The following is a 25139-nucleotide window of genomic DNA, read 5'->3' as shown; positions in this document are numbered from 1 at the left end:
ATAAGTCCTAAAAATTCCGCCATTTTTCTTCTAGACTTGTTTACTTACCACGCTTGCTTGATCTTAGACACTTACTTAGTCTACAATTTTTTAATTCTGGCATACTTCCAGCGCAATTTCAAAGCTATGTACATAATTTAATAATTTGCAAGACTCCTCTCTGGCCTTTTCTTTCTTTTCGAACTGGTAAGACTAACATAATCAATTTGCATAACCTGTGTTTTCGGATAAACTTTTAAGTTATTTCTTTTTCTCAATGCAACAAACGTTGGTAGACATAAGGAAGGATAAATTTAAACGAAAAATATCAAATTAATATCTAAAAATAATATTTATAAACTTTTATCTCTTCAAAGAGGTAAATTACACCAAACTTCATACTTTACAGTAGATAATTAAAAGTTTTTAGCTGAGCACACACACACACACCATAAAAAGTTGGAAAAAGTATAATTTTATTATTCATCATTTTGTGTGCATATATATTATACATATTACCTCGAAGCTCTTGACATAAAAACAACTGAATACGTTTTTAGATAAATAATATATTTTCTTTATAACTTCGCAACTTCACTTTCTTTCTAGTATATGATGGAAAGTTATTCTGTTCCGTTTTTCTTGTTGATAGGTCTGGTGATCTGCAACTAATTTCCTTTCGAATACAATAAAGTTCAGTTTCTTTTCTTCTTATATCAGGACATCTGTTTGCCTTTACTGGCTAAATTGGCTTAGTTCTTGATTGCTAAATGAATGGACTTTTTAAGCAAACGCGACAGTAATCGGCTTCCAATTCTATTAAATTTGACGACCAACATTACGTGCCGTCGTCAATACATGACAGAACAGAGAACTATTCCTTTATTGAACTTCTTGTTCTTGTTTGACAAGGTACTAGTTCCAATCGCAAACTATGCTTTCAGTCAAACCAACTGTGTAACATAATTTATTATCAAGTTGTGATTTCTTATCATTACCTTCCCATTTACGTAACAATACGTATTATAATAATGTATCTGTAGTATCATTTTGGTGATAACGCTTCATGTTCCCGAATGAGATAAAGTAAAGAAAATGTGGAATGAGAGCTAAGGCATTGCATATACTACATAGCCTGATAATACCTTTAAAAGGTTATCAAGAGATGCAGTCTGGCTAAAACGTTTTAGGATTGAGCTCATAAAGTTATTCTACGTATAACTCTTGTGAAGTTATACACCGGTTGGCGTAATCCTCAAGCAGTTCCAAACCATGCTGGAATGTCTCTTAGCTGCCTCGTAATGTTTTGTTGGATCATCTTGATATCGTCGAATCGATGGCCTTTCAGCTTTAATTTTAGTCTTGGAAACGGAAAGTATTATGGCTTGGATATTTCCGGCGATTAGGCAACGGGTGTAACACAGTTATTTTTTTTTCTAAAATCGCACGAATGAGAGCTGTATTGGGGGCGACGCATTATCGAGCAGAAAGAGCCAAATTTTTTTGTATAATAATTCGAGACGCACACATGCGATGCGTTTCAATAGCCGATCCATTACACCCATGTGCATTTTCTTGTTTCCTGTATCAGTATGTGAAATATAAAAACCCAGAGGTCTATATATTAGTACCTTATTGATTGTTTTTTTACGACTTCTCTTTTGTTATGTTTTTCTAACCTTTTTTTGGAATGGGGGCTGTTGTTGTTTCTGGCTTTCTTTGTCGCCGCCCATAAAAGAACCCTAGGGTGATATAAAGTCTTCCAGGAGGGTGGGTCTGAGCCCCTCCACATCACATTCATGTACAACACTGCATTCACTATTCTTCTTTTAGGAACGAATTCCTGATGAATCAATTCTCTGCAGTAAGAAAACCCGCAAACATTGTCTTCATCCCGGAGTTTCGGAAACGCCCTTTCTCTGGTTTTTGACGAACTTGGCCAACCTACTCTGCACTCTGTGTTTTCGTTTCTCGATCGTAACAAAGCACCATAATTCATCATCTGTGATGATTTTTTTAAAGTCTGGATCGCGATTTTGAATTTTAAGAAGATCCTGACAAACTGCAACTCGATCATTCTTTTGTTCTGTTGTGAAGGAATCCGGAAGAAAAAGTACACACAATTTCCATTTTCCTAAATAATCACCAATTATTGTACAGCCAGTTCATTTATCAATATTTAAATATTCTACAAGCATTCTAATCAGTAATCGACGATCTTGACTTAACGGCAGCACAGGCAGCTTCGATGTTAGGGCCAGTTCGGCTTGCTCGAGGTCTTCCCTTTCTTTTGCCATCTTTTATGCCATCTCGAAATCTACCGAACCACACACACACACACACCAAAAAAAAGTGTTAGAACGGGATAAACATTCTTCACTGTAAGGTTTCTGCATCGCTTGATAAGTTTTGCCCCTTTAAAACAAAACTTTATCGCACATCTCTGTTTCAAATACGAGTCCATTGCAAACATAAATGAATTCAAATACAAAACGATAATTTCTCCTTAACAATTCAACTCATCCTAAAGAGGTTAGCAAGCTAGAATCGAAATGCTTTTTACTGTATGTTCCGTTTGTTACAAGCAGATTGCTATAACAGACTGTTAATATTCAATGAGTCTTAAAACGTTTTAGCCAGACCTTGTATACTAAGCATGCGCTGCGAGCATATGGCAACTGTGTATTATTATTGTCAAGTCTGCTTGAAAATAACATAGAGGTATTTTCATCTTTTCTTAGCAGGTTGTTCTTTGTTTATTGTTTCATATGATGGTATCTTACAAGTATTGAGATATATGTTGTTAGCATTAAGATTTTTTCCCCTTTTTGTATGTAGAATTTTGGAACATTTGCAGACACAAAATAAGACGCATTTTCATCAAATAAAAATTTTAAATGTGTGAAATTTTGTTTTTAATGCATATCGACTGGCTTAGTAATACTCTTTTTAATATTAATAATTCCTTTCTAATAATAATAATAACTAATAAATCTAAGCATGCTATTTTTCCTTAGCTGGAGGCCGAACAATGCTTTGCTGTCCGATAAAGGGAATGCTGCATCCGCAGTGCATACCACTGCTATACGCTGCTGATGATCCATATTATAAGCAGTTCAACTTCACTTGTCAAACTATGCTTAGACATGTCCCATGCACATCCTGTTCATTCGGTGAGTAAATTCTTTCTAGAGTTCGGCACTACCTGGGAAGTGAGAAATTATTTAAAAAGGGAAACTAAGTTTTTTTTAATATAATGCATTGTTTAAATAAAATACATGAGTTAAAGTTACAAGCAAAAATACTTTGTAATAATTTAAAATATAATACCAATATTTCAAAAATTCAACACATGTCTACTATTGTGAAATGTAAATATAACGTAAGCATCCAAGTGATTGCTAAATGAATGGACTTTTTAAGCAAACGCGACAGTAATCGGCTTCCAATTCTATTAAATTTGACGGCCAACATTACGTGCCGTCGTCAATGCATGACAGAACAGAGAACTATTCCTTTATTGAACCAGGCACACCATTCTTGAGCACAGTTAGACGGAGGCTATGTACTCTTCAGTAATAAATCGAGTTTTATAGATATATTCTCGACGAGCTCTCATCTGGCGAGAGTTTAGAGAAAATTTATCTCAGCTGCAATTTAAAATAAAACTCTCTAATGTAAAATTCGACGACCAACATTACGTGCTGTTGTCAACACATAACAGTAATCAAGATTCTGTGCACAGAGTTATTCTTAACGAGTTCTCATCTGGAAAGATCCTACGACCAGTTATCTCTTCTCCGCCATAGAAAAAACTGACACATTGAGAGGAAGGGGGGAGGCATCATGTTGGACGGCCGCACCCCACTGCATTTCTTTGATGTGAGCGTGGACGTAAGAAAGGTCTTACTTCCTACCTCCATGTATGTGAGCATTGTTGACGTCAGTGTTATGAGGATGAGGTTCTTGAACCTCAAGTGAGGTTTTACTGAGGAATTTTTAGAGAGGATTTTATTTTTGTCTGGAATAATGCCAGCCCCCACACAGCTCAATTGCTCGATGCTACTTTTGGTTATCCTAACGCACTGGGTATCTATGAGCAAAATTTTATTACGAAAATCTAATTTTTTCTGAAATATCAGATATTAAATATTGGTAAATTATAATTTGCACGTCACTTTGTTAAATAGGTTATATAGGTTGTTTCAAAATGACTACGTGATTATATAAATCTTGAGTCGTTGGTCGAAAGCCTATGGTTCCAAATTAAGAAACGAATAAAATAAGGTGCACTCCCAGATTTATACAATTCTAGTCACAAGACACCTATTAATAAAAATATACCCATTTTAATATCTTTATACCGTTTTCTCACATAAAATGCTTCAAATCATTAATATGCTTTACAATCATTAAGTCTGGTAAAAAAAAAAAAAAAAACCCTCTCCACAAAAGCAAATTTGTCAATAATGTGCTATGCTGATCCAGAAAATATCATCAAAGCTGTGTAGTTCAAATAATACACCCGATTACAGGAACAGTTTTAAGGATTGCCTGAAAGCTGAATCTGGTTAAAAAAAAAGTCGGAAAGATTTTTTACTCTCTTGCTGAGCTCGCAGCCTACCAGTCTGCATTTACACTCACTCCTGCTAATCCGCACCTTTTTTCCCTCCCTGGTCTTTTTAGCTTTATTATTAATTGTCGTTTCCTTACGCCATACACAGTTAAACAGCAAAATCACAAAAAGTTTGAAACCTGCCTAGCAGCATAAATTTAGAATTCCCGATGCAGTGTTTCGTTTTGGCATACACTTTTTGTACTTTTTTTCAATCTTTTCTCAGTTCATAACATCAGTGTTGGGGTTTCTTAGTAAGATGGTTTAGAAAAAAAAATTTTTTGTCTTTTTATTATTAATGTTTTTTTGCGTTCACTTTATTTATTAAATATTACGTCCTTCACCCTCACGCCACATAAAATTAAATTCAACAGAACAATCACAAAATATATAAAAACAGCATACCTTTAGAATTTCCGATAGACAATCTCATAGGCTGGAGATAAAAAAGTTCTATTCTGTAGATAACGACAAGACTGTAAAGTATGCTGCTTTCATTTCGTTGAGTTTGTTAATGAAAAATTTATGAAACTTAAAAAAAACTATGAAATAAATATTAAATATATATAGCGTCATTTATGAAAATATGAGATATTTTTAAGTAGATAAATCAGGAAGTAAATGAATTTTTATGATTTAAATCAATCCGAATCAAAACTACCCTGGTATGCAAAACATAAGCAACAATGTAAATTTTAATCAGATAGCCATTAAATTGCAGAAAAGAGGTTTTTGCGATCAGTACAATGAACACGCAATTCAGTAGAAAGGTCATGTGAATGCAAATGTCAGAAACAAAACGTCACAGGCGACGTGAGCATATGCAAAACGCGTGCGATCGTAGCGCTCAACTCAAGACTACAATAAAAGGGAGGACGGAGATGCAATTAAAGACATTCGCTGCAAGTACAAATGAGTTCTTTTGTGAAATATGGCTAGAAGAAATCATCTGAATGATTTCACACTTGGCAGAATGATCGGAAAGCTGAAGGAGGGGCGTAGTGTGACCAGTGTAGACTCAGGAGTTCGGAATCAACAAAAGTGTCATTTTACGTGCTTGGAAAACCTTCCAAACCATAGATACAGCTGTCAGAAAAGTTGTTGTTGGCCGCCCCAGGAAACCAACTGCAGTGGATGACCGATATATCGTTCTGCATGCGAAAAGAGTCCGAAACCAGTCTGCAAGAGCCATAGCTCAGGAACTGTGTACAGCAACGGGGCGACAAGTGTCGCTGTTTACTGTGTCCAGACGCCTTCACAAAGGTGACCTATTCTCCCGCCGTCTTGAAAGCTGCATCCCTTTGAAAGTTGGCCATCAGCGCCATCGTTTAGAGTGGTGCAAGTAGCACAAAAACTGAACATCTTATCAATGGAGTCATGTGCTCTTTAAGGATGAGAGTCGTTTTAGTGCCACAAGCGATTCTCAACGCCAACTGATTTAGAGAAAGGTCGGGAGACGTAACATCATAGAAAGAGAAAATTACGGTGGTCCCGAAGTTCTCGTCTGGGAAGGCATTATGCTGAACCGACGGACAGGGCTTTTCGACAGAGGTTCTGTAACCGGAGATCGCTATTGTCAGGAGGCGATCCTTTCCCATGTGCACCTGTTTCGAGTGCATGTGCATCTGCCATTGTAGCAGATTCGTTTTTATGGACCACACCGGACTCCTGCTCTTCAGAAACAAGTGGAAACTGAAGATATCATTCGAATGGATTGGCCAGCGTACTCCCTGATTTAAATTCCATAGGACATGCATAGGATGCTTTAGGAAAACGTCTTGCGGCACGATTACATGCTCCGGGGAACACTCAACAACTGGAACAGATGCTGATTGAGGAATTGGCACTCTTACCTCAAGATCTGTTGGACAATATGGTGCTCAGTATGGAGAGGCGGTGCGAAACATCCATTGTAGTAAGGGGAAGGGCATGTCCCGCACTAAGAAACATCTCTTTGTTGTTCTTCCTCTTGTACAGACAATCATGTGTAAAGATACTATGAGTTCAATAAAGCCTTTCTTTTGTTTGAGTCCATACTGTATGCATTGCATTCATTTTTGCGTAACTATGCTTTCGTCATCTTTTAAATACAAAATGCTGCTTCTTAATTCAGAATTTCATGTCTCTTAGATGATTTCTCGGGTAGTTATGGCAAAAAGAACACCTGTTGCTTAAATTTTGCATACCAGTGTAAGAAATGAATATTCTTAAGAACTGCATCTATTGCTTTAAAACAGCTTAGTTTAATAATCTACAACAGACAGATTCAATCTGTAAAATTAATGTCTTACACTTTTGCCGAATAACAGCAGACTCGAATGAAAAGTGAAACGAAGCATTAATAGTGTTGCGACGCAAAATCCCCTTTGGAGACTAATAGCCCTTTTGAGCTAAGAAAGAATTCGAATTCTAACGTTCCTACAAATGGTAATTTGAAATCAAGACTTTCAAATTATTGTTCTCTAATGTATTCTGCATTCAAATTTATAGAAAATGCCGCTTAATCTGATCACGTTAGTCCACAGATATTTTGACAAAATTAACTGAATGATAGTATCTATTGACGAGAAAAAGTATTTTTCGAAATAGCATTGAAATTTAACTAATTTAATATAAATATAATTAAGTATGAAAATAACTGCTCTCGTAGCCATTTATTTACAAAAAAGCGAACGTTTATTCATGAACTGTGTATGATGTCTTTTATGAAAAAGTTCATTCATAAATTGTCAATAAAAAGAACGCTATAATTTTTCAGTTCATTATCCCAAAATCCATTCGTCAAAAAGTATTGGCATCATCCGAGCCTTGAATTATATAGTCTACTGGTTAAAATTTACTCCTTTAAAAGATCGGCGATTTTTTTTCTTTTTCCCATTACTAACAATTTTCTTAACTTACTATAAATATTGACTTAGCGTGAAACGATTTACTATCTTTTGATTTTTTACAAGCTTTCGTTAAATAAATATTTATTTAAGAACGATGAATGATTTCTTTGCTTATCTTTATATAAATGTTTTCAAAATGTCACTTGTAGACAGTTTAGGTCATTCATTTCACAATATATTCTTCCAGCAGGTGAATTAACATCTTTTTCTTAACATAAGGCATTAGTAAACAACGTTTTTCTTCCAGTGGCAAAACCAGCCATATAGTATTATTATTTTAAAATTATCTTTTCTCATTTCTGCAATCAATTCTTCAACTTTTTACCGCATTCAAAGCTGCTAACTGTGGCATCTTTCTGACAAACATTTAAGCCAAAACTTCAGCGCTTTTCGAACAAGACTTTTCCCACTACATATCGTATATAAGCGCAAATATTTTCATTTTTTACTTCCTTTTACGAAGTAAAGGAAATATTGTAAGTGTAAAAAATTCTGAATATCATATTTCAACGGAAATATCCATTTTGACCGCTCCCCAATTTTGACCACTTGCCCAATTTTGTTGCGTGACATCTGTACGTACGGACAGAACGAAGGACTATTTTTTTCGAAAGAGATTGTAAAATGGATTCAAGAGCGATTAGGAAGAGATATTTTTCGTGACGTCTGTACGTACGTACGTCTGTATCTCGCATAACTCAAAAACGAGTAGCCTCTGAACGTTGAAATTTTGTGTCTGGTACTGCTGTAGCATGTAGCTGTCTGCTGTAGCACACTTCCTTTATGCTGATCTCTCTTATCAAGAAAAAGTAGATGGTCTAAAGCCAAATCCTAATCTGCATGCTTTATAATTGATCTAGAACCTAAATTAGGTATTCCTGTGAATGTGAATGCTCAACTTTAGATGAATGTAGCAAATTCAATTTCCTAAAGAAACTGTATATTGTCCTGTGTTTTGGTTCAGTGAGTTTAGTGACACACCGCTGAAAAATTAAACTTTGTAACTAAAATTGTTGCCGCAATATGTGACTATTGGTTGCTTCCTATCAGTAATATGTGGAGGAACTATTCTTGTTTTTACTCTTCACAGAGCTATTCGTCAGCGGCGGCAAAAACTAAAGAAAGAAATGGTTTATACAGTTATCAAAGTTATAAATTCAAAATGATGGCTATGAAAATTAGTGAAACCTAAAGGTTTGTTATGCTTAAACTTAAATGGAAGTGCCATTTGAATTTCGTACATAAATATTTATAAATTCATTTTCTTTTTTATAAAAGAGTTTGTGGTGTAAAATTATACTTGTCTGTATGCAATGGATATAAAAAAAGCTGTTTATTTTCGTATAGTTTGTATATCAACTATTGTGTGTATGATCTAATACTTGTTTATCAGATCATAAATATTCCAGTTGCATTGTGCTTAACTCCTGTTTGTATTTGTTGACATTTTGAAGACAAATATTTTAATTCCCTATGGAAAGACAAATGTTACTTGTCTAACTGGAAAAGAAATCTGCATATATTGACTTTTTTTTAAATGTCAGAGTGTGTTTTGTGTACATATTGGTCAAGAAGCATCTGCATTAAGAGCTACGTAAGATCGCATGATTAATTTGAATGACGCAGTTTAGACTTAAGCGCTATTTTTAGGACAGAGAGATGAAGTTCCCAAATGAAATAAACAATAAAAGAGGTTATATTGCATTAAATTTAGAAGTTCACTTTCATATTTTTTAGCTTACACATTATTTATTTAATTATTGCTGGTCAAAATTTTATGATTTATGATTTATTTATTTATTTATTATTTTTTTTCCCATTTGCTAGTGCTTCAACGCTTTTTCTTTTAAAAAGGCTTCTCTGTCGCTACGTCTTTTTTTCTTGAAGGGGGATATGTAAGAAAAATAAAGATAAAATAAAAATATATATAAAAGATTAAAGTATATATAAAAGATTAAATTAGCAACGTAAATTTCCCTCCTCTATTCTAAAAATAGTAACCTCTCTCTGGACTGCGTCATTTCAAGTAAAATCCATGTCATATGATTCTTACGTATTTCTGATGATGTAAATGAAACTAAGATTCAAACAGTGAATAGAAATTTTACAGCAATATTAACTATCCAATCAAAATGCTTTGAGAACCAAAACTAATTTAGTTTGACTTCAGATTTCATCCTGAACATTACGCACTTGCTTTCCGCGCTTTTACCTAGCTACACTGCTGTCTGTCTGCTTCTTCGTTTTTGCTACAAATATATAAAAAAATGTAAGCCTTTTGGAACAGGCATTTAATGTGCCGACATGTGTGTAGCCGCAACAGGCTGCTCAAAATAAAACTGAAGATATAATCTGCCTTCGCCTCCAATTTCCTGAGATTTAATATATTAAATATATTGAATATATTATATATGTATATACCCACACTGTTACCCGGCTCGGTGAGCTGAGTATGTTTAGTCTTGTATGTTGGTAAATCGCGCATTTTGTTTCTTTAAAAGTGATTGAATTATGTTCTTATATTCCGGTAAAGGTTTCTGTCCCTTTAATTAAACTTCGTGCAAAAATTACAGAATTATCAACAAGGTGGCGGCCGTTTGTTTACATTTGAAAAGTTTAGTAGTATAGTGAATTACGGTGAGTTGGTGCACCAGCTCAGCGTTTTTTGGCTAGTGGAACCAAAAGTTAACTTTCAGTTTTGTGCGCCGAAAGTTTGTTCTTCCTTCCGTTAGCCAAATTACTTGTTCTGGTGTTTAATTTGAATTATAAAAATTGCTTTTTTAAACTGTTTTTAAATGTATTTGGTGTTTTAGGTTTTTCTGTATTTTAGAAATTTTAATGAACATATTGTGAGTTTTTATGTGTTTTTGCCTGGTCCGAAAGTAAGAACTGAATGTATTGAATGAGAGCTATATCTCTAATGAAATTCTAGGAAATAAGGTTAAATGAAGTGCAGTATAAATGTGTATGATTTAATAGGACGAGCAGGGAACGGTTCGAATTTATATTATTTGTGGAGAAAGTACCTAACTTCTCGCATAGCGTCTCATTGTGATCTGAGCCCACGTCAAACTAAATACGTTTAGAGGCTTTACAGCTTAGCTGCCGGTCACCTTGCATGTTTGAAGCTAGAATTACGAAATTAGAAAAATTCGATTCAATTCAGTAACTGGAGTTTTGTATAAAACAGATTACTACTTTGATAGTTTTTTACTGCACTTCATCTGTGCTCAACAGTGAATTCTTAATCAGCGGGTTTATTAATACGTAAAGTAGCAGTGTGTTTATCAGATTGAAATATCTAAAATATGGCACATCCGTTCCACAGTCAAACGATTTCCAGAATTTAATTTTGTCCTTACCTTTTCAAGGACTAAATTTCAATGAGTTCCATTAATCCTTGTATTTTAAGTTTGCGTGAACTGACAGTCAAAATATGTTTGCTTTCACTTTTGTCTCTTTATTAATTTCTTTAATTTTTTTTTTTTTGTTTTTTGCGGGATCTATTAGCTTAAGAACTTTCCAAATTTTTAAAACTTCATTTTGAAAATTTTGAAATTCGCCAAATAGCGTTGTATCGCCAAATCTAGTAGTTTTTCGCAATTTTTAACACCTTTCTATAAAATATTAGCAGCTATTTTTTTTACCCTTACGTATTACAAAAAAGTGAGTAGATTCACACCTATTTTCCCCCCCAAAAAACGGAGAGTTCAGGATTGGATTGGAAGACCTTGTTTGTTAGTTTTGTCGTCATTGCATTTATTGCGAATTTCTTTGGCATTAAGAAATAATTACTGGTCAAAGAAGATTTACTTTACCCTTCACTCACTCAAAAGATCATGAGTATATGAAAGTGTTCTCAGGTTTTATCCATTTTAAACAAGAAAATTACTTAAATGACGTATCCATATTATCAGTAGCAGACTGGAAATGCTATTCTTCTCTTCTAAACCTTTAATCCTGTTTATCTTGAAGTAAATATTCAGCTTCTGTTGTTTGAAGTTGTGGTATTTAAATTTTCTTAGAGTTCAAAATTTAGACGTTCTCATAAATTTGGGAAACTCCCTTTAGATTCTGATTTAATCCTTGAAAATGAAAATAGGTCTTAAAAATGAGTGATTTTAAACTAAGAAAAGAAACTTAACTCTTTGTTTTAAAAATTACTGCTGGGTCGAAGATTGCTAAGAATCTCCGGAGTGTTGAGGATCATCTTCCAACAGTTGAAAACCAAGATGTAGCTGTGCTCCTTGTACACAAATAAACATACAGAACAGAACAAATATGAGTTGCCTAATGCGTAATGTTGGGTTATGAAAAGAATGCTTTACCCTGTACCATGCGATGTAAAATATGTTTCATATAATAAAGTTTTCCAGAATAATAGGTGTGCTTATCGTAAGTCTATCGCTACGTGTGGATATATATATCCTACCATTAAATACGGCTGGGACGTATGTGGCCCAGCCTTTGGCTTGAAACCCGTTTGCCAAACAAATTCGAAATGATACATTTACGTTATTTATGACATATTTTGTCACTTGGGTGGGAAACGGGGTAATTTTTTTAAATTCTACTTTAAGGTCAGAGGTAATATATCTACTTTAAGTCAGAGGGTTAAGCTTCAACTTGGACAACATAAGGTTCTACGTTTCACGTTGCTACATTTACCTTCTTAAATATTCAAGTTCCACAGCCAAAACTGATGTGTTTTAGTCATGAAATGAAGCTCAGGATTGCAGTTTAGATCGTATAGTTCTTTATGTTAGGACGTTCGTATAATCTTAAATTAATTAAACACTCCCAAATGTTATATGTCACAAATATGTATGCTTAATATTCAGACATTGCCGTTAAGAACACGTCACTTTTTTACAGGAAAAAGAATGCTTACGAACCAGGCAACAACTTTCATTGATTGTTCGTTTATGTATGGTGTAACTGAAGAAGCAGCAAGGAAACTAAGAACACTTGATGGAACAGGTAAGTCCACTAAATGAATTGTATTCAAAATAAAGTTTAAACTTCAGCTACGTTTAGTCATTACTTCTAAATTTATTTTTTGAAATCATTGCATTTAATGTTATTAACTGCCCATAAGTCACAACGTGAATATTACATTGAAGAAAAGAATAGCTTATAAAACCGGAATGAAAGTATAAATACCAATGATTTAATTTAATGTAAAGTATAACACCTTTGTTGTATAGATGTAAATATTCGTGAACCAGGAAATATTATGTAATTTATTCAAAGAACAGACTTTACTTGCCTTAATGCATTGACTGCCACAGCACAATATGTAAAATACCTTGTAGGGCCATTTTTTTAATTCTAGTGGTTTTCTTGTCCCATTTATCTTGAAAATGACTTCAGTACCTACGTTTTTTGTTTGAACTCCTAATAATTAAGTAAGTAAAAGCTACTGAAGGAAAATATATATTAAAATCATATAACAGTTTATAGAAAAAATCTTCTGAGAACGGAAACCAAGAATACGAAGCAACTTTCCGTAGAAATAATTTTAACCTTATAAATCTGTGAAAAGCCATGTGAAGCACCGATGCCTCACACGGCTTTAAACAGTACAAAACTTGTGAATCGTATTCGATGCACACGGTAAGTTAGGCTCCTGTGAATCATCGGTGATGCACATGACAGGCAAGGTGTTAATTAACTTCAAAGTAAAGCAAGTGTACCTACAACGGGCCATACATCTAGGACGCATGCGAAAGATAAGCTTCAAGGGTCATAAATGTTTGAAAAAATGATTTTTTAATACAAATATCTGTTTATGGAAGTACAACATCAGTACCCTGCTAGATTATGGGTTGGAAGAGGGCTTCCTAGAAATGGTCAAACAAAGACATTTTTAGGTCTTTCTTACTGTTCTAAGAGACAAATATTCATTCAATAATATTTTCACTAAAAGCATATATCACTTCGAATTAAACTCTCAGAATGATCTACAATCTGCTCGACTGCATAGCTCGCACAAAAAAAAAAAAAAAAAAAAGAAAAAAAAAAAAAAGAAAAAAAAGGGGGGGGGTGGTGGAAATTTTATCTATCGTTCTACTGGGCCGATTAACGAAATTTAACTTGCGTTTTCCATGTGTCGGAAAGAACTATTTACATATATTAGATTTATATGTAGCATCCTTCTAACATAGGTATTTTGAAACAAAATCTCACATTTTTTGAAATGACATGCCAATGTTTTCCACATTTCGATTCTACGACTCGTTCCAAAGTGGTGCCTATTTTTGTAAAAACTGCACGAGTATTTTTTTAACAGTTAGCTCTCAAAAAATGTAAGCGCCTCAGTGTTAATCGAATTTCGTATATATTTATTAATACCTCTTTTTTATTAATTGATTCGTTCTTTTATAACTCGAAATTTAGTTCCAATCCAAATAAAGTTATCAATTTTTTTTTTATTTAATTTTAAAATTTGGATGTTTTAGTAATTTTTATAAATTTTACAAAAAACGTTTTGAATTATAATTTATAAAACTTTTGCTATCACCTTAAAGTAGATATATTTTTAGGTGCACCTGTAAAAAATTAAAATTTTTATTTAACAGTTCCAAAGATATACATGAATTTATATATACTGGCGCATTTTTGAATTTGGTATATTTGTTATAAGCAGTAATAACGCCAAATGTGCTTTACGCATTTTGTTAAAATTACTTGAAAAAATGAACGATGTACTTTTTTTCCGATCGTGCATAGTGAAAATAAAAGAAAAGAAAGTAAGTTAATATAAATTAATATTTCAACCAAGTGAATTTTTCTTGGCGCAAACTGTCCCGCGAACGGGCTGGCTGCATGGGTGTTTTCGTGGTTTTCCCCATGTGTAACGTGTATACGAGCCAGTTCCCTTAAAAAGTCCTCCACGAAGGCATCCCTCCCTTAAGGCAGATAGCCCTCGAGTGCTTTGCCGTAATTTAATAAACCAAACCAAACCAAACTTGGCGCAAACTGAAAAAAGTGTGGCAAGATAAATTTTTAAATTGTTCGGTACCACATAATATCTATAACCTTCTTAAAAGTTTCTTGAACGAGAGGACTGATGAGCTTCAGCTTGGGAACGAAGCTAAGGTTTATTCTCTAGAAAAAGGCTGTCTTCAAGGCTCTGTATCCGGACCTACTCTTTGGAACATAATCATAAATGATCCTTTAAGTCATCTCGACGGTTGTTTAAAAATTGCGTTTGCAGACGACTTACTATTAATTTTCCAAGGAAGGATTCTGAATAACATTCTTTTGAGAGCACAAGAAGTTCTAGATTTTGTCTCCAGCTGGGCGATTTCTCACAAACTCACTTTCAATCCTTCAAAAAGTAAAGCTATGCTTGTTCCCAGTACGTTTGATGAACAAAATATTGCTTCTTTGATGCTCGATAATTCTCCGTAGGAATTTGTAGAAAATGTTAAATATCTTGGTGTCATTCTTGACCAAAAATTAACATGGAAAAAGCACATTGAATTCCTTTCTGCTAAATGTGAAAAAATTATTAATGGCTTTCACCGAATTGCCAAAAATACTTTTGGAGTAAGCTACGATGTTAAGAAACTCATGTATAAGCAGTGTATTGTACCTTTCATTTCGTACGGCTGTCGTGCTTGGGGACATGTTCTTGCCAAGAAGGTTAACAAAAGAAATTTAAGAAAGATTCAACGGAGAATTCTTCTTCGTATTATTAGTGGTTATAGAACCTTAAGCTATGAGGCTGCTTTTGTTCTTGCAGGAGTTCCGCCTATTGATTTTGAAATTGCATATAAGAATAATATTTTTCAGTCATTGGCAACTCATGCTTCGGAAGACTGTATTAATGGAATTGTCCCCTTCACTGATCTTCCTCATCCCGCTGCTTTAGAACCCATAAATTTCTGCGATTATAAAGAAACTGCTGAAATAAGTTTTCATATGGTTTTCTTTACAGATGGCAGCAAGATGAACAACAAGGTTGGCCTTGCATTTGTTCTTTTTGAAGGCCATTCCGAGATTTGTTTTCTTAGACACCGTATACGAAATGAATGTACAGTTTTTCAAGCAGAACTGTGCATTTATCTTGCCGTCAAATGGATCCAGGATCATGAGACAACATCCTCAAAGTACCTTATTTGTTCTGATTCTCTTTCTTCTCTTCAACCTTTGAACAGTATTACCAGCTGCGATAAATTAGTTATCGAAACCCTAGTAATTGTTAGTTCACTTAGAATTAGAGGTATTGATATCTGCTTTGCTTATGTGCGTGCTCATCATGGTTTCTACGGAAATGAAAGAGCTGATTTCTTAGCTAAAGATGCCTTAAATTTACCCATTGATATCAACATTAGCATTCCAAAGAGTTATTGGAAGTCCTTTCATTACAAAAAGCTTTTAGCTATGTGGAATGAGGAATACATTTCCTCTTGTAATGCTGAAGTCACCAAAAAGTTCCTTCCTTCTATTTACCATAGACTGAATTCCGAGTCTTTCCTCTCGTTAAATTTTAAAGTGTCTCAGTTTTTATCTGGTCACGGTAAATTTGCAAGTTATCTGTTTCGTTTTAATCTACGATCAAACAATTTGTGTGAATGTTCAAAAAGAGTTCCTCAGGATGTGGAAAATTTGATTTACTCGTGCCCTACATTTGATGGCCCTAGATTATGCTTACAGAACGATTTGAAAATGTTCGGAGTGACTTGGCCAGTGAACTTATCTGTTTTCGTGAAGTCCAGACTGCTGTTCTCTGCTTTTGTTCGCTTTATTTATGCATGTAATTTTTAATGTTTATTTATACATGTAACCTTTAATATTCTAGTTAACTTACTTCTGTAAGCCCCGTGTTGTACATATGTGGTGCACGGGGAGTCTGTATGTTCTGAAAGAAAAAGGGGGAAAAAAAAAAAACCTCAGAAATTTTATAAAATTTAATATTTGAGCATAATTTGAGTTGTAGAATCGAAATTTGGAAAGAAGACGCTATGCCATTTCAGAAAAAATTCGATTTTCTGTCAAATTACCTGTGTTAGAACAATGCTATATAGAAATCTAATATATATCCTAAGTCGCGCTTTGGAAACAAAAAAAATGCACTCTGAATTTCGTCAATCTATCCAGTAGAACGGAAGATGTAGAACTTTGCCATTTTTTTCGCAGTGTACGTTAATAAAATGTACATATTGTGCGTTTATTAGCTTACGGATTTGGAGTAATTGACGGTAACACTTGGCGAAGAATCAAAACACAATTTATTCGGTTGTAAGCACTATTACGCAGGGCAGTTCCAAAGGCACATTTACATACGTCAAAAAACTACGACAAACACGTTGAAACACTCAGCAATACAACCTTCAGGCTGCAACGGGGAAGACAGCTTCACGGCAAAGAACTAAAGTAGAGACTCGGTACTCTCGACTCGGTTGCTCGCTCTATAGCTAATCTCTGAATTCAAGTCACTACTTTTTACCCATTCAGGCTAAGTATATATAGCTTCAACTTACCTTCGAGAATCTTCCCGAGAAAACCGCTAATAATATCAATGTTCAGTTTGCTTACTAAAATGGCTTTACAAAACTAGTTTTTATCTTTTTATTATTAACGGTTTGTGTGTTCACTTAATTTATTAAATATCACGTTCTTGGTGCTTTCGCTACATAAAATTCGATTCAACAAAAAAATCGCAAAATATTTAAATATAGCATATCTTTAGGATTTCGGATAGACAGTCTCTCGCGTTGGAGATAAAAATGTTTTATTCCGTAGAGGGTTTCCACTGCTCGCCTTGAAATCATTGAGATTTTAATAAAAAATTCGTTAAAGTTTTACAAAATATGAAATACATAACAAAACAAATTCGAAATTGCAAGTGCGGGCTCCCAGGTGCCCATGTTCGGATGAGGACTACGTTATTCAAAGTATGATGGCTCTAACTATTGTTTTTTCACAGTACAAGAAACAGGCATACATTCATGCAGATTCTTCATTATTTAATTGCTTGCTGTTTTAAGATTTAATTGTTTGCTGTTTTAATATCTAATTTGGGATTAACGTCTCTTTTGGGCTTTAAAAATTCAAACAAAATATTAAAAAACAAATAATAAGTTTTCATAAATCATAATAAATAAAATGAAAAAAACCATTGTTTTATTGTTTGTTATATATTCTACTTTGATGTCCATTTGATAATAATTCTATTTCACGTCGATAATAATAATTGAAACTTATCCTATTATAATGAATTATGAAATATCTGGGTTGGACAAATTTGTCTGTTCTTGACTCATAAATTTTAATCGTACATATTTGTATGGTTATTCGATTTGAAATTTTCTTGTAAGTGAAAGTAAACATTTGCGGTGAGTTCGTGTTTAATGCTTTTTCTCTCTCCTTACAAGGAAAATTACTCACACAGCGGGGCAATCTGATGCCCAAAAGAGTTAAGGTAGACAGAGATATAAATTGCATGGTGGATTTCAAGAAATATTGCTTCGAATCAGGTAAGACCTCAAATTGATATCGGATGATATGGATTCGCTCCATATCGATGCTTTTATGATTTTTTTAAAATTTAAATTTTAAGATGTTTAATTTGAAATTCAGTAAAAATTTATGCATTATGCAAGTTGATTGATTTCTGATGACTTATTGTGCCAACAATTCACCTACAGCAGTTTATTACAAATTCTTACACTAAGGAACAAGTTACAGAAATGTGTATGTTCATGTACTAACTGGAATTACGTAGTTGAGGAAAAGTGCGAGCTAGGCTATCTGTCTAAAACGTAATCAATCCCTGAGAATCAATCATCTGATAAATATTCACGAAAATTACTATTCAATGCAATTGTCTTCAAAGAAAAGCACAATGTAATGGCAAAATAAATTAACAACAAAATGAGAAAATCTTATTATTCGTTACTTATGGCTATGTAACGTTTTGTTGATACAGGATGGTACGCCATATAAAATTAATAGAATTCAAGAAAGGAATGGAGTTGGTGTATAAATGAATTCGGAGCAGAAGCATTGGTTTAGTGTAGGCAGAGTCGTAGCTAGGGTTTTCAGACAACTAAAGATGGACAATTAAAGATGAGACAACTGAAGACAACAACCGCTACTGCTTGCCAAGGATGGAAAACATTTACTTCTAAAATGTCGTAACATCAGTTTGGCGCCCCTTGGATTCTGGGCCCGGGGACAGATGCCGCCCTTGCCCCCCTCTAGCTGCGCCCCGGAGTGTAGGAAAGGGTGCTTCTTGGATTTGAACGCCAAATATCAGTGCTAGTACTGGTTTTCTTGTAACCTCAAATCGACTGTGTTGCCTCAGTGTTGTATCAACCATTTTTATTCCCTTGTAAGTTAAATGTTTATTCCCTTGTAAGTTAATGTCCCTTGTAAGTTTATTCCCTTGTAAGTTTTATTCCCTTGTAAGTAAAGGAAGTTTTGTAATCGCGAAAAGTTTAAGGTATCAGATTTTAACAAAAATATCCATTTCGACCGCTCTCAAATCCATTTGAACGATGGTTTTGCGTGATGTCTGGACCTACGAACAGAACAAAGGAACATTTTTTCCAAAACGGTTGTAAAGTGGATTTAATATCGGTTCAGAAGAAACTTTTTTCCTCCGAGATACGTACGTACGTTTTTCCGAGATACGTACGTACGTACCTCGCATAACTCAGAAACGAGTAGCTTCAGAACTTTGAAATTTCGTTATGCGACTGCTGTAAACATGTAGTTAGACCTTGGTTCGATTCCCAGCGAACGGGTTACTTGCATGAGTGTTTTTATGGATGCGAGCCTGTTTTTCTTATGAAATCCTCCACGAGGGCATCCCTTCCGCCAGACATATAGCCATTGGCTTTGTTATTTTCAAATAAAACAGACCAATCGTAATTTTCGTTTTAAATATTTCTTACAAATTTTAAAAATGTCTTATAATTTTTCTCGCAATGTATGATGCTGCTAGGAAGTGTAATTATACAGTTTGTTTGGAAAATGATTACAGAACTATGTATTTCCTCTCAAACAGTTTGTGCTTCTAATTAAACAAATGAAACAAATAACATAAGTTTTAGGTTACTGCAATTGTGCCACATGGAACATTTTACTAAAAATAAATTTTGAATTTAATGTAATGTATGGATATTCATTTGGACATTATACGCAGAGAGCTCTAATTAGTAAGCTCATCCTTATCCTGCTAAATATTTTTTATAAGAACGTTGGTTGTGTAATATGCGGAACTGGTCCTAAAAATTATAATTGGTCGGATAAAATATATTCTTTTCGGCAAATTTTCAGTGGAATATTTGAAGCCTATGCTTTCGTTTTCCCGTGTCAGTAGTGAAAAAGGTACTTTTCAGGAATTTGCAATTGAAAGTTAACATCCAGATCACATTTGCAGCAATATTTATGGATGATGCCAAAAATATTTGATTAATGATCTTCGAAATAATATACATCGCATGATAACGGCTCTCGAATGGATTGCTTGGATAATAGGAGAGCACATAAGGGTTATCTGACCATGCGGAGGAACATCTTTGTGGAGGACGTTATAAGGAAAACTGGCTTGAATTCACGTTATACATGAAGAAGAATTGAAACCGTCCACTCAGCCAATTCGTTCTGGATTTGAACCTTGGTCCAAACACTAGTATTCAGTGAACTTACCTCACAGGCATTGGATCAAGAATGAATCAAATTCGACTGAAAATTTGTCGTTGCCCTTTTTTTATCCAGGAGACAATTAAAAATGTCTGCTTTGTGAAATTTTATTAAAAAATGTCAATTTTGTCTTACTTGTCTATTTAAAAAAAATTGAAAACTTTGTATTTCTAACCATTTATTACAAAGGTGTACACCCCAGTAGATGTTTTGAAACACATGATTAATCAGATTACATAGATAAAAAGAGTTGTGACGAATTCATGAATTTAATTTATTTGGAAGGACTACATGAATTTTAGGCTTTCGGAAAAAGTACTCATGACAGAAACTTAACAATTTACTAGCATAAAGCACGGGCTTTGTTTGACTTTTCTAAATGAAAGTAGTTTAACGACTAATTATATATGATATTGAGGCTTTTTGTATTATACATACCTTACTTCACTAGGTGAAAATATTTGATGTGGACACCGCATGACTTCCTTGTACTGCCTATTAACTTATGCACATTTTTTCTGAACATCATTTAACACTGCATTGCTGCACTTAATAAAAACGCAGAACAACTTTATTAAAAATTGTAAAATACGGAAAAACCTAAAACATCAAATGAAACTAAAAAAAGTTAAGGGAAAAAAACTGTTTTTACAATAAAAGTTTCTATGCAAAAGTAAGCATTTCGGACAACGAAAGAAAGACAAAATTTTCGGTGCGCAAAACTGAAAGCTAACTTTTGGTCCCATTGGGCAAAAAGACATTAAAATGTGGTGCACCAAATGACTTAATTCATTCTTCTATTAAGAGTTTCAGACGAAAACAAATGGTTGGCTCGTTAAGCCTAGCGTCATTTAAACTTTTAAATTGTGGATAGTTCTACAGCTATTACATGTGGATTAACTAAGGGCATGAAAACCTTAACTGGACCATAAGAAAACACAGTTCAACCAATTTGAAACGAAAAATGTATAATTTACCAACATATAAAAGTAAAAATACTGAGCTCCCTGAGCCGGGTAACAAGGTGGGAATATATATGTTTTGTGCAGCCTATTGCAACGAAAAAGGGAGGTGCATAACGACAGGTTATAGCAATGCCATATACAAAATTCCAACATTCTATGAGTGCTCGTTATGCCAAATACATACATACGTACTTACGTACGTACAGACGGGACGAAAAAATCTCTTTTGAATCCACTTTAAGTCCATTTTATATTCCGCTTTGGAAAAAAAAGAAAGAGTCCTTTATTCTGTTCATACTTATAGACGTCATGAAAAAACATCCTTCAATAGATTGGAGAATGGTCAAAGTGGCCATTTTTATTCAAATATGATACTCAACATGTTTTGCGATTACAATACTGCCTTTATACAAAATTTCCTTTACTTCGTACAAGGAAGTGAAAAGAATGAGATTAAAAAAGTGAGGATTAAAGTAAGATATTTAAAAAGGAGAGGCTTAAATTAAATCTCGGGGAAAAAAGGATTCTTAGATTAACAAAAATACTAGTATATCAAATTACAGAAATATTGCCTTAAATTGAATATATTCTTGTAGCATCTATGATATCTAAGTACTGAATAAATCTTTTGAAGACAAAATATTGAAGAACATTTCAGCGTAGATACAAAAGTAATAGAACTTAGTCAAAAATAACTAAGAAGGATTAAACTTAGGGTTTAACATTTATTCAATACATTTAACATATAGAGTCATGCTCTTAGATAAAAAGACCGGAGGCTTAAATTCATTGGATCATTTGAAAGATTTTCGGAATAACTCGGAATTACATTTTGCACTGTTATTAGAACTTTACACTATAATTAATTTGTTAATCAATTTTATTTGTTCGTAACAATTTATGTTATTCAAATGAAGCATACGCAAACAATAAACAGCATAATTAAATACTGGAATGTTAAAAGCTTCTTTACTTTAACTGTTTGAAGGAAGCAATCTAAAAATGTAGACGCACCAGAATAAATAAATTTGTTGGATCTCATTTTCAGAAGTGATGAAGATCTAGATCTGAGGTGTGTAGCCATTTCAATAATAATAGACAAGTTTGGCACTAAATGTTTCGAGACGAGAGTTTTGCATTTCAAGCTTACATTTAAATATCAGAATGTTTTACTATTGCTTTATTTAAAACTATGATGCTATTTAGTTTTTTTTTTTTTTTTTTTTTTTTTTTTTTTTTTTGTGTGTGTGTGTGTGTGCTTGGAATAATTTAGTTATAATAAATTTTTTTTCAGGTGATTCTAGAGGAAACCAACACACTATTTTGGCATCCTTACACAATCTTTTCGTTAGAGAACATAACAGAATAGCTACTCAGTTGAAAATTCTGAATCCTCATTGGGATGGAGAAACCATATTCGAAGAAACAAGGTTGGAAATTATTAAAGAAAATATTTTACCTATGCTGAGGATAACGATAGGCTATTTTTAATTTTAATATAATTTTTAAGATTAAAAAATGTTAACAGACCATAAACTTGTAGAGACATTAGGTATTTTTGGAAGCAGGTAAGATGAAAAATTAGCAACGCTTTCGCCGGGAATCGAACCGTGGACTTCTGGAATACCGGGCTAGCGTGCAGACCACTACACCACGAAGGCACGCTAGGAAGGCGGGATAAATACCTTGTAAACTAACAAACATTACCATGTAAAATCTAACGAAATGTAACATATAAGGCGTGGAAATCCAAGCAACATAAAAGACATGTTAAATCTCAAACAACAACTGACTTGGATAATGATTAGTGACCCTGACTGCCATACCGAAGGGTACGGCTTCGAACCCCGGAGAATGCATAGTTGTTTGTAAATGTAATTATATCTGTACGGCATAGGGCACTCTAAATATGCGGAGAGCCGAAAGTCTTCTCAAGAGGTTGTGGTAGAGGAAGAAGGGTGAGAGACCCTCGGACCCGACCCCAGGGTGCTCTTCCTCGAAACTGATGCAGCACTGAGCTTAAGTAGGGGTGTCACCTATATAGAGTTCAATGCTCATGCCAACGACAGGCGCATTGGCTCCTTGCCACAATGAATGTCGTGGGTATGTGCTGACTGCTGTTAGGTTAGGCAAGTGAGGTTGGTAACATCAACAATTTAACTCTTGTTTTTGGTACTCTATGTAGAAAGGCTGTTCGCACATTTTTTAGACGATGCGATTTTAGTTTGCTATGAAAAAAAAATCTTCTAGTTGGAAATTTTTCTAACTGCAACTATATTTTTGTAAAATAAATTACCGTCTGCTACTCGACAGTTTTGTCTTAATGCAATATAAAAAAGCTATGGGTGGAAGGCTTTGTTTTTGCTCTTTCCGAAGAAATTTATTCTTATCTAGTTTTTAAAAAACTCTGTGAAGGCCTCGATTTTTCGAAATCTAAAGCCATGATAGGTAATACTGTCAACAAGACAGGATAAAAACGTCAAAATTCAGCTTGTATTCAAGATTAAAATACGTATTCAAGATTAAAATGTAATGCTTCGAATGTCCCAAAGTTAAGGTTTGTAATGTTAAAAGAAAATCGAAAAATCAAAGGACAGTCCAAAATCATTAATGTGCTCAGTGTCATCTGTAAGCAAAGTTGTTAATGCTGATTTGAATCTTAAAAAGGTGTAGAAATACGTATAATGTGCTTTGACCTTTTTCCACGACATATCGCTGAACGCAGAACGTGCTGCAGAGTTCTTTACGAGAAACCTTTATCGGACGAAAACGGAAACATTTTGCCACAGTAGATGGATCTTGGGTGTATTTAAAAGTCTAATAAAAAGAGATACATTTATTATTGTCATCAAAGAGGAGAAAATAATCTTAAAACATGGTTTAAAGAATTTAAAAAAAAGATTTGAAAGGAATTTATTGTTGTTAGTTTGTCACCTAACGGGAAATTAAAAATAAGGAGAGTGGAGAAAAATTTTAAGATCAAATCCATATATTATCAGGAACGTATCTGATACCTTGTTTTCAAATATGAAATTTCCCCTTACCTCGAATGTCATCAATCAGAAGAACTGCATCAAGACAAAGCAAACATCCACACCTTAAAATCCAGTCTTCATTTCCTGGGAAAAGGGAACAAGAAACGGGTATCAAGATCATAGCCTTCACTCATATCTCTACCAAATCACACCTGATGTATCATCCATGGCCTTTTTTTTTTGCGCTTTTGGGCTTTTAAAAAGCAGAAAATCGACCTTACAAACCTCTTTGGACATTGGAAAGCTGTTCAAGACGAATATGATAAAACTAGAAAGCCCGGCGATCATACGAAATGACCGCTGTTCTAGATATTATAAATTGTAATTATCATGATTTGCTCAAAAGTGTTTGCCAATTCAAACTGAATTACCCAGGGCAGGCGGCGAGGACGCCCCTTTGCTTACTGCCCCACGGGGTTTCCACCTTCTACTTGCTTAATTGCTTAAGAGTGCAATGAACTGGCGGTACATTTAAATAATAAAATGTTAATTCACATCTCAAAGATCTATTTGTACACAACATTTCTTGTGTAGATCTTTCCATCATTTTTAAGCTCGCCTTTCAGAGGACCATCCATTATTTTTAATTTTACGTCCGTTCTTTCGCGAACTCTTGAACAGGCAACATAAAGTTGACCGTGTCCAAATGCAGGGTCAGGTAAAAAAATGCCAACACGCTTAAGCGTTTGGCCTTGAGACGTATGGATGGTTATAGCAAAGGCAGGTTTTACAGGAAATTGCCTACGTCTCTGTACGGCAACCCTGTGCCGTGGCAACTTCAACCCATTGGCTAGTATAGTTACACAAGCAACCAATAAACTATCGGCGACAAATAGACACTTAATCCGCATATATATATGGGGTGAAGTAACATCATCTCCTCCGAAACGGCTGGCTCCCGAGCTTAGCGAAGCACACCGTTGGAATTCGCAGTTCCGTGGCACGCCATTTTGACCAATCGCGTCTTCGTGGTACATTAATTAGCCGAGATATT

The 25139-nt window shown here is 34.3% G+C and overlaps 1 protein-coding gene across 1 annotated transcript in view; it reads left to right on the top strand.

Moving 5' to 3' along the window:
- Positions 1-25139, top strand: part of LOC118203153 (salivary peroxidase/catechol oxidase-like) — a 68596-nt gene that overhangs the window by 25893 nt on the left and 17564 nt on the right. The window contains exons 6-9 of the mRNA XM_085806804.1: positions 2997-3152; positions 12361-12465; positions 17871-17972; positions 22405-22540. Of these exons, the coding sequence (XP_085662930.1) occupies positions 2997-3152; positions 12361-12465; positions 17871-17972; positions 22405-22540 (499 nt within the window). The remainder of the gene's footprint in view (positions 1-2996; positions 3153-12360; positions 12466-17870; positions 17973-22404; positions 22541-25139) is intronic.

This window comes from Stegodyphus dumicola, chromosome 12 (assembly GCF_044657685.1).
Source record: "Stegodyphus dumicola isolate Sdum_Otavi_A_Nest chromosome 12, ASM4465768v1".
Lineage (NCBI taxonomy): Eukaryota > Metazoa > Arthropoda > Arachnida > Araneae > Eresidae > Stegodyphus > Stegodyphus dumicola.
Note: the sequence above shows the minus strand (reverse complement) of the source record. Positions and strands in the feature narration are given on the sequence as shown.